Source organism: Agelaius tricolor, unplaced genomic scaffold (assembly GCF_023055355.1).
Source record: "Agelaius tricolor isolate 1412-34295 unplaced genomic scaffold, bAgeTri1.0.p SCAF_16, whole genome shotgun sequence".
In the NCBI taxonomy this organism is placed as follows: Eukaryota; Metazoa; Chordata; class Aves; order Passeriformes; family Icteridae; genus Agelaius; species Agelaius tricolor.
In genome coordinates, this window is record NW_027269276.1 from 1,507,501 (window position 1) to 1,518,076 (window position 10,576).

The 10,576-nt window shown below is 42.1% G+C and overlaps 1 protein-coding gene across 11 annotated transcripts in view; it reads right to left on the bottom strand.

Moving 5' to 3' along the window:
* IQCH (IQ motif containing H) overlaps positions 1-10,576 on the bottom strand; it is a 54,146-nt gene that overhangs the window by 43,343 nt on the left and 227 nt on the right. For 5 of the 11 annotated variants that reach the window (XM_071441136.1, XM_071441135.1, XM_071441128.1 and 2 more), the window contains exons 2-9: positions 10,248-10,382; positions 9,890-10,006; positions 9,456-9,553; positions 9,036-9,144; positions 7,621-7,743; positions 1,900-2,011; positions 1,090-1,218; positions 485-699 (exon numbers count right to left, since the gene is read on the bottom strand). In XM_071441136.1, coding sequence (XP_071297237.1) covers positions 485-699; positions 1,090-1,218; positions 1,900-2,011; positions 7,621-7,743; positions 9,036-9,144; positions 9,456-9,553; positions 9,890-9,979 — 876 coding nt within the window. In that variant the 5' untranslated portion in view covers positions 9,980-10,006; positions 10,248-10,382. Of the gene's footprint in view, positions 1-484; positions 700-1,089; positions 1,219-1,899; positions 2,012-7,620; positions 7,744-9,035; positions 9,145-9,455; positions 9,554-9,889; positions 10,007-10,247; positions 10,383-10,576 lie in introns of those variants that run through there. The other 6 variants (XM_071441134.1, XM_071441133.1, XM_071441131.1 and 3 more) reach the window with 6 other exon arrangements.

Genomic DNA, 10,576 nt, shown 5'->3' on the forward strand with positions numbered 1-10,576 from the left:
AGGGAAACACCACATTTGCTTAACTGCAGTGAGGGAAATGGAGATGAAACATTCAAAAACTCTTTTATAACAGTAAAGACAGTTAGTTAAGCACTGGAACAGATGGCCCAGGGAGGCTGAGGGGTTGCTATCACCCAAAGTTTTCAGAACAGGTTAGAAAAACAGCTGTCTGCAATATTACAGGTACAAGTAATTCTGCCTGGAGGTCTGGATAACCTCCTAACATCCTTTCTAAACTAATTTTCTAAGATTCTGTGGGAAAAAAAGAAAACGCAGACAAATTTAGGTAGAAGACTTGAAAGAGCAGAAATTGGGAATACACAAAGTATTTGTTATTTTATTTCAGTATTTACTATTTACTGGATGTGGTTCAAACCCTCCTGTGATTTACAGTCCCTCCCTAGACCAGCTCTGGTGAAGAGAATATTAAAAACACAAACAAAAACCTCATTATCCACACTGAGTGATCCATTCCATCAATTACCTGTGTCTGAGGGGGAATGTGCACCTCAGATTCCAACTGCTGAGCTGGACACCTCCACTCTGGCCTTGGTTTCCTTGCTGAAACCACGGAATTGCTGGATGGGAGTGGTGCAATGTTCCCTTTGCTAGAGGAATATGTGCCATAAATTGCTTCCTTTGGCTTTGGGAAGGTGATAGTGTCTGTGTTCTCAGGGTCCAGCCTGCTACTGATCTCTCCTGTACAAATAAAACGTGCATTGCAGGTTTTATTTATTATTATCAGTTGTTAATTGAATTATGTGGTAAATAGAGGCCTGATCATCTGGTCAAAGTCATGATTCCCAGCACCACTGGCTTAACACTGGGCAGAGCTTCAGATTTGGGTGCTTAAAATTTGAAATGTGCAGGTAGGAACCCAGGAGGAGCTCAGAAATGAACAGGAACCAAACCCTCCCTGGGATGAAGAAATCTGATTCCTACCCAGTTGCAAGACACAGGATTTCCCTGTGCTTTATGCCCTGCAGAATTTGGTGAGTGCTCGGCACAGAGCTCTTTCCTTGGGAGGTAAAACCTGAGAGTGAAGCTGGAGGTGCAAGCTGGAGGGTGCTTCCAGTGCTCTGTACTCACCTAGAGCTGGTTTCTTGTGCTGCCTGGGGAATTGAGGGAAAGGAGCTGCTCTGGGCAGGGCAGGAGGGGCTGGCAGAGCTCTCTGTGCTGCTGGGAGGATGAGCCTCTGGCCAGGGAGGCTCAGGGCACCTGCAAGAAGATGAAACTCCTGAGCAATTCCAGCTGGGAATGAATTCTTGGCAATGAAGAAAGAATTAAGCAAAGGCAGACCCAAGTTCTGCATCAACACTACAAAAGCAGCAGTTTCCTTTAATTGAAAGATTCCTATCTTTCAACAGTCAATATTTTACCTTGAAGGAAGGTGAGCTGTGCCTATAAAATTTGATAAATACATGTAAGATATTGCACCAGTGCTAATTCTGAAATATGTTTGCATATCTATAATTATATACTTGTACAATGCAATTTAATATGCAGAATAGATGAGAATCAACTCTTGTAAAGCACAATATAACCATGCAATTACCACTAAAAACTGATTGCTAAAACAGCCCAAGCCTAGTTAAGACTAAACAATTAATAACCAGCTGTTAATGATGATAGCTTGAGTGGCATTTAGAGCAGAACCTCCACCATAGACACAATTCTTTGCAGCAGCAGCAGCTGAACCCTGTGGGCTCCAAGAGCTGGCTCAGGGTGATGCTCACAGGACACACTCACAGCCTCCATCACCCTACACCTGGAGCAAGGGGCCTAAGGCTCATCCCTATCCTTTGTCATGCCTGAAATCACAATTCTTGGAGCAGGTGGGAAATTCAATCCCCCAATATCTGCTGGAAGCAGCAGCACCCAGGGGCCTCTGGGACTCACCTTTTGGGGTGTCCTCTTCCAGCAGGGGTAAGGGAGAGCCCAGGGACACGAAGGCAGGCAAAGGCCAAGGGCTGCTGGCTGTGGGATCCTTCCCTGTCTTCTGACTGCACACCTGGGAAGAGACAGAACCTCCTCTGACACGGGGAGATCTGGGATTTACAGCTTTACAGACACTCCTCTACTCCTGCAGCAATAAATAATAAATAGAATTTGTGCTGTGACTGTTTCATTAAGAATTAACAGTGCACCACTCCTTTTATTGCTTGTGAGCATGCTACAGTATTGTCTGCTGTTGTTGCTTCAGTCGTTGAAAATAAAGTTAATTAAATTTAATTGATGCCTTGTGTACTATTTAATGAAGGAATCTCAGGAAGTTTGTATTTACACTACTCTCCTTAAAACTGAGCAGTTGTTTCTTGACAGAACAGTGTTAAAAAAGATAAAATGCACACACAGGCAAGGAAGCAAAAGAAAAAAGAAATACTTTAAAATATTAGCTTTTAATGAGTGATTATCAAGCTTTTAGTGCAATCCAAGCCATGGCTGGGATTTTGGAGCACTGTTGTGTCCTAATTATTGAATAACAGCACCCAGCAACTTTCTAAAAAGAGAGAAGGAACTCTCAAGAGGGAAATGAGACAGATCCAAATTAACTATTCTAATCTTTCCTCCCCATTTGTCTAACAATGCTGCCCACAAGAGATAAGGGAGAGAAAATCTGCACTTTTTATCATCATAGAGAAGCTTTCAGAGCAATCCCAGGCCCTCATCTCAGTTATGGCCATTCTGGAGCATTCTGTTTTAAGGGATGGAGGTGGATGAATCCTCATGTCCTGCTATTCCAGGAAAACAGCAATAACCATGGAACAAAGGTTAACTTTATGTCTGCTGCCATCTAAGTGACTTGATACTGAAAAGGAAATTATAAACCACATTTCCCCAGCAGTCTGGTGAGGCCACAACAAAAATACATAAAAGGCAAGAAATTGAATTAAACAGTGATTCCTCTTCCAGACTGTTGCTGGTGCAGCAGTAGGGCAGCACTGATTTTACTCCTGGTCAGTTTTATCCTAATTTAAATCCCAGTTATGAGGTTTTGTTATGATAAACAGCACATGAAATGTATTTGTTTTCATTGTGTTCATAGAGATGTAATAAGCTGCAAGGAAAAGTAGTTCAGGTGCAGTGTGTGAGTTCAAAAGCAGCCTGGAGGCTTGGGGTTTTGATTTTTTTTTTTAATTGGAGATAGATATTTAATTCTTTTTTGCTGTATCCATTAATTTCTCTAAAGTCCATGGCAGGTGTGATGTGAGAACAAGGGCTGATGCAACAGAAATGTAATTCCATCTCTCACTGACACTGCCCAGTGCCAGCAGGACAGGAACAGAGCGGGGCCGTGGAGCTGATCCACAGCAGCTCCCATGAAAATCCCACCCCATCCCTTCACCTCCAGCACCCTGGCTGCTGCACTGGCTCCTTCCTGGAGAACTCAGGGAGATACCAAAGCAAAACTGCCAAACTGCTGCCACTTTGGGAGTTACTGCCACTGAAATGGAGCCAACACAACCGTAGTCAGACCTCAAACATTAATATGAAAGTACTGCAAGAGAAAGGTTTTACTTTTAACATCACTGCTTCATCATGGGCACTTCTAAAATTCAGTTTTGCAGGGCTGGAAGGGAGCTCTTAAATTGCAGGGCAGACCAAGGCTGACTTGCCTTAAAATATGCTTGGAGTGTGCTAAAAAACTATTTTTTCATTTCAAGTGCTTCTGAGTGTAATTAACCTGGGACACAAGAAAAACAATTCTATTACCCTTTCTAAAGTGTTTTTCTCCTGTGGATAAACCTCTCTAAAATTTTTTTCTTTTTGCTTCATTTTAAATAGGGCACTTGTTGGAACACCACAGGGATTTTTCTGATTAGTTCTCTATTTGTTTTCTTCTTACCTAGCAATATTTAACTAGAACATCTTTTTTTTTTTGTTGGTTTTTTGGTAAATATCTTTGTAAGTATTTTTTCCTCCAGTAAAAAAAAAAACAAAACAGAGATTGGTATTAAATACAGAGGAAAGAGGAGCTTGTGTTCCAAACCAGGAACAGAGAGGTGAGATTTGGTAAAGAAATATCAGAAAATCTGAGGGTTTGATAGTGATGGGAAAAAGGGATACAACAGATTAATTTATCACTCCATCTATCTTCCCCAAACTGTCAGATTTGCTGTTCAGAAGTTCCTGTCAGGATTTGATGGACACAGCACTCACCCCTATAAAGGGAAAGAGGAAGCACAGCAAAATAAAATCAATGGAACTAAGGTGACTTTTCAGGATGTTCAGGAGACTGTCAGGAAAGGGCTTGGAGAAGGTAAGTTTAACTTCCAAAGAAATTAGGAATTGCATCTTTAACAACAGATCTTTTGTTATCTTTACCTTCTCTAAGCTCCTAAAGTAGCCAGAGATGGCTCTGAACTGCCAATTTCCCACATATTTGGAACAATCAAGCTTTGCCCGTTTCCTGACCTCCTCCTGCTCTGTAGCTCTCCCAGAAACCCAGACCCATCAGAATTCCTCCCTAACAGGTGTGAAAGAGAAGGAAGGGAGGACTTTGGTGCATCCCACACTGCTTTGTCAAACAGGCCCCAGCAGCAGCACAGACGGGAGCGAGGCAGATAATCGCTGCCTGGAAGCACAAGATGTTTCCTGGTGGGCAGAGGGCCAGCTTGCAGCAGGCAGGATTTGAGGGCTCGATTCCTGCTTGGCATTCAGGGCCGAGCCTCCCTCCTCGCTGTCCGGAGGCAGCTGCAAGCAGCAGCGCGTGGCACCGCAGCCGGGCGGGGAACGCCGAGCTGGGCACCGACAGCTCCAGTGGCCCTGCCCACAGCCCTGCCTTGCAGAGCCACGCTCCAGCTCCAATTCCACCTGACAGCAACTGGAGGAAAACTTCAAACAAATGGTGACCTTTCAAAAGATTAATTTGTTTACCAACAAAACGTTCTGCGCTTGTCAGGAGAGATGGGGGTGACCTTCACGTTCCCATTTCCAGGTTGAGAGGATGCTGACTGCACTCATCTGTTAGCTTAACTCTCTCTCAGCAATTATTTCCTTTTTATTTTTGGTGACAAGAGGATTTTATTCAATCACTGTGCTGCTTATTATGATTCCACGCCCTAATACAAATGCAAGGAGCTTCTTTTGATTTACTGTAGTGTGACATCAATTTGTTTAAGTCTCATCCTGCCACCACTGCCAAACTCTGCTTTGGCTGTAATTAGAGCCACATGCCTGGCTTTAAAACACAATCAGCTCTGGGCCACCAAAAGACCTGGTTTTCTTCTACAACTTCCTCCAGTCACTTGAAATGAAAGGAATTTCCCTGCTTTGCTTTATAATTTTGAAAATAAATACACTTTCAGGGATAAGCGTTAATGATTAGCAGCATGCAAATGCTGAATAAAGAATGAATAATTGAAGATATGATTGGAATGGTTGTGCTCAAACAAGTGAGCTTAAAAAAAGCCCCAGAATCACTGCCATCACCATTAGAGGCACACTAGATAAGATGCAACTCATAAAGGCTAGAAATCATCACCATATTAAATTCTACCTCATGAATAAATGAAAAGGTTCCTAAGTTTACAGTATAATATACATTTATAAGAAAACAAGGACCCAAAAGTGCCAGTATAATTCTATAACAGAACAGCAGCCCTAGGAAAACAGAAGGTAGAGCTGTGAATCTTTTCTACATTGCAGCAGTGCATCAGAATTATTTTTGCTGCAATTCAGATTACTGTTCCTTTGGCTGGAAACTCCATGGGAAGTATACATATTTAATAATTATCCACTCCTCATTTTTCATCTCTCATCCAGATATAAGCTGCAAAAAAAAAAAAAGTGATGCCCAGTATGTGTTTCAAAGAGAATTACAGCCCTCATTTTAAAATAACTACAGAACCTGGCAGAGGATGAAGCATTGTTATTAGGTCCAAAAGGGCAGCAGTTAATTGTTCTTAGTTTCTATGATAAAACCCAGCATCAGCAACTTTATAATACCAAAAGAGCAAGAAAAGACATCATTTTTGGTGAAACAATGAAATCCTGACTAATAATTTTTCCAACTAGTAGAATGGCAGGATAATAAAAAGTCCGGGTAGATTTGTGCTTTACCCCTCAGGTCACCTCCAACCCCGACTTTTCAACCTCGCAACTCTTTCAACCGCTCAGCCCTGGTTGGAAAGTCCTGAATGGCGCGAGACAAGCAATTAGTTTGGAGTTAAATTTGAATTTGCTCGGCTGAGGGCGATTTTTGAGGGGTTTTTTTTGGGGAGCCGCTCGCTGACCCCGCGGGCACCGGAGGGACCTGCGCGTACGGACAGCGCCCCCTGCCGGCCGCCCCTTCCCGCAGCCGCTTCCATCCATGGAAATTTCACCCAAATTCACCCAAAATGCTCACCTGAAGCTGCACGCAGGTTCACTGGCTTTACCGCTGATAATCAGATGTGTAATCATATAGATCATATAAAACCCCTCCTTAAGTGCTCCCTTTAACAACAAATATATCTCAGCAAATATCAATTGCAAAAATTTTACAGCCAGAGAAGGCAAAACATCCCAAACCACACGTTGTGCCCTAAAATTTTGAAGGGAATAAATTGGAGAGGAAATACCTGCTTGGTTTTTAAGCCTGTCAGCTCCTCAGTGAGTGTAAATATGTATCTGGGAGCCTGAGTAACTCACATGAAATGTCTGCAGTTTAAATCCCCCATAAGTTTTCTGTGCTCAGTGCATGTTTCAGGGAGAGTGGTAAAACACATGGCTCTCTGCAGTCAGATAATATTCCTCTCTGTGAGTGTTTTAGAGTGGTTCTAAAAACCTATTAGCCATGATGCTTTATTCTAATTAACTCTATTATCACAGGGTTAGACAAATCACCTCTCAAGTCTGGGCAACAGCTTTCCAAAAATCATTTTTTTTTATAAGTGGCAGCTCACAACTGTGCCATTCGCAGATTCTCTTTATGTTGTTTAAAACCAACCACCCCAGAATCTCTCCTAGAGCACTGGGCTTGCTGCAGGATGCTTCTGTCACATAAATTAAATTTCAGAAGAGCATCCCCATGTGAGACCGTTGGCTGTGTGGACCAGAGTGCTGTGCTGAATTTGTGAACATAATTGATTTTTTGGAGGGATGGCTGTGCCTACTCTTTTTTGGGTTTTTTTTAAAGCATTCTTCGCTAAAAATACCATCTTTACATTTTACTGCTGCAGAACAATTGCAGAACTGGCAGCAGAACTGAAATTTGCAGTTGCAGGAAGGAAATTTGGAAAAATCAAAACTTCATCTTCCATCATTTGAACACTCCCAGAGCAGAGAGAAGAATGGGCTTTAAATTCTTGCTGCATCTTTGGTCACATCCAGGAGTCCCCAAGCTCCAGCTGATCTCCTCTGCCTGATTTTCCTGACATTCCTGACCATGCACATCCCAGGTATATCCCTATTTTTGCTGGATTTGGATCTTTGGACATAAACCTGTTACATTTCAGATCTGTTTTCCCCAGTATCACCACTCAAAATGTTTTGATCTTTAAATACCCATGTCAAAAAGCAGGAAATTATGAGGAAATTACTTTCATGGAAATATTTTATTTAGGACTGATAAATGTTAACTGTAATAGTGCAAAGCAAAGCATACAATAAATCCATAAAATAATAAAAGTTACTTACAGGAGCAGATTTTTTCTTAGCTATAAGTGGCAGCCTGGTCTCATTGTTGGGATGTTTTAAACCAGCTTTGTTCTCCACGTTCTCTGGGTCAAGCATGATTTTAAAATCCATTTCCACCTGCTGCTGAAATATGGAATAGGGATAATCCTAAAATAACTGCACTGGGACTGAAGTGTTTAGAGGCAGAAACTGGCTAACATGTTGTAAATTTGCAAAATAATTATAAAAATTGGTATTTTTTAACTCCACACAGAACTGGGCAAAGAGCAAAGTGCCTTTGTTCAGATGGAAAACTTTGTACAGACTGAGCTATTATCCAAATGGACACATCAATGCAGGCACAGGACCTGATCATTAGTGAATGAGGAATTAAAAACCCCTGACAGTAATCAGAATTAAAACATAGTTCTTAATGCACTCTGTGATCTGCATGGAACGAGCTCAACTATTCTGCTAATAAAAATCATGATCATTTAAATCCCAATGGGCAGAAAAAGACTTTACAAGTTTCTTCTTGTTATAAGAAATACCTAAAGCATATCTATAAAACCCAGAGGGATGCCCTATGTTTTTACTACAGCAGAAGTTTCTTAAGTTAAAAATATTTTGGTGCACATTCTTTTGTACAAAGTAAAAATAAATCCAGGAAAATTCCAACTTTTCCAAATAAAATAGGCCATAAAAAGTTCAACAATCATTAGATATGTACTTGAACTATTGAACAACTGTATTACTTTGTGAAAGCAGTAAAAATGCTTTAATTTATTTATCTGCACTATATATTCTCTCTTCTTTTGATGGTAATTACAAGCAGATGTATCAATGAGATGCTCATTTAGATTTGGGGTTGTAAGAACACAAGTTATTATCCAAGCCAATTACTCTTTTACCCACATGGCTGCACAGAGACAGAAAGTTCAATTTTCACCTCATCAGTGCTTTTGTGGTATTTATTTTATTACCATAACACACCGTTATGCAGGGAGGAAACTGCTGGTGCTATTAAAAACCAGAACTGGGGGAATTGAGCACCTTTCAATTAAAGCAGGAGGTGATTCCCAATGCAGACTCCTCACTCAGGCTGACAGGGAAATGATCAATGCAGGGGGAAAGTGCCACACAGGAGAACAAGAACTGGAATTGTTAATAAAAAACCACCTGATAAAAGCAGCTTGGGTGGGTGGGGAGGGCCAGTTCCACCCTGCATGGATGACACTGGGATCTTTCCCAGCCTAAACCTTATCCTGGCCTGGGAGAAGGCTCCCATCTCAGCTGCTCCTTCTGCTGAGGAGTTTTTAACCCTTTCATCGTGGGGTGCTATCAAACCCTGACTCCATGGCAGCCAGAGCATTGTGGGATGCTGAGGACACCCAGCACTCATTGATGTGCAGAGGGATCAGGCTGTGATTCCAGACCTGGGGGCCCTGGCACAGCCCTGGGGCTGATTTGCTGCTCCTCTGCACAGCCTGGGGCTCCACTCGGGGCAGAACCAGCTGCTGCTGACAGGCACCAAAAGGGCTCCTGCTGGGGAGAGAAACAGGCACTGAGCTTCCTAAAAACCACTTGGATTCCACCTGCTCAACCCACCCTGCTCTCGGCCAAATGACTGCATTGTTATTTAAACTTGCATTTGGCAGAAATAAAATCACACCAGTTAGCAGAGCACTGCTGAAGCCACGCAGAATTGCATTTACACTTGTATATTTTTGTAACTTAAAATCAAAAAAGGAAATGACTAAACTAACTTTTTCTAGGTCAATACTCCCATTTGCTTTATGTGATTATGTCACCTCAGTTTTTGTGTCTTGCTGCAATAAAACATCTGTTTCACTTACCACTTAGGGGGCTCTGTGGAATTTACTTCTTTATTACCAGCTGAAGAAAGAGTTAACTCTTGGCCATCTATAGCACTGAAATAATTTTCTGCTTGTTTCTGTTAGAGGGAAAAAAATATGTTTAGCTTATTACAAAGATATAAGGGACATTAATTTTATTTAACTTGGTTCATTAAGCAACCAGGTCTTTGCTTGACTGAAAAGTTGATAAACTTTGTGCCTCAGTTGGACTAAAAATCTGATTTTTAGTTAGATCAGTTAATTCTGATGACCCAAAAAAGGGAGCAATCATTCTGAACTGTAATGTCTGAGTAATCTCATCAGTTGCTGATTGGAAAGGGTTCTTGTAACACAACAAATAAGTGGCCCGAGTGAATTGTTAACACAGACTTAAAAAGCAGAATCATTTTCTGGATCTGCTCTATTTTCCTTACTCTCAGCCCAAGTTCAGTCCTTTCAGTTGCTTTTCTGAGGTCACAAATATCCACGGCTTCTGCATTTCCTTTCAAGTTGTTTTTTTCCATTTTAGGCTTCTGAAGGTTTTCCTGAATCTAAAAAGCAAATGAGGACAAAAATCATACCTGCAACCAAACCCTTTGGGGTTAGGGGGGATTTAACTCAAATTATTTCTAAATATAGGAGAAAAAAATCCATGCAACTCTGTACTCTCAGGATCTCATACTTTTGTACTACTATAATATTAATATTATAACTTAAATAAAAGAATACAAAGCCAAATACTTAAACTCACTGGCAGCAGAAAGGCTGGAAAAACTCAATTTTAAAACAAACCTCACAAAGCAGTGACAATAAACTTCAGGACTGAGAGTCTCCTCTTAAGGAACGATGTTTCCTCACGAATGGCACGGGTGCTTTCAGCGGGCAGGGATCCCAAAAGCCTTAAGGAGGGACACAAACTCAGGCAGCCTGTGAGGAGAGCCCAGCCCATGTCAAACCCGAGTATTCACTTTATCCAAGCAGCTCCGAGCTCCCCAGCCTCGCAGCACCCACAGCCCGAGCCCCGCTCCCACCCGCTGCCCCTCAGGCAGGACCGAGCCCCGCGCGTCCCCCGTCCCCTCACAGCACCGGCCGCGCCGCGCTCAGCGCAGGGATGACCCGGG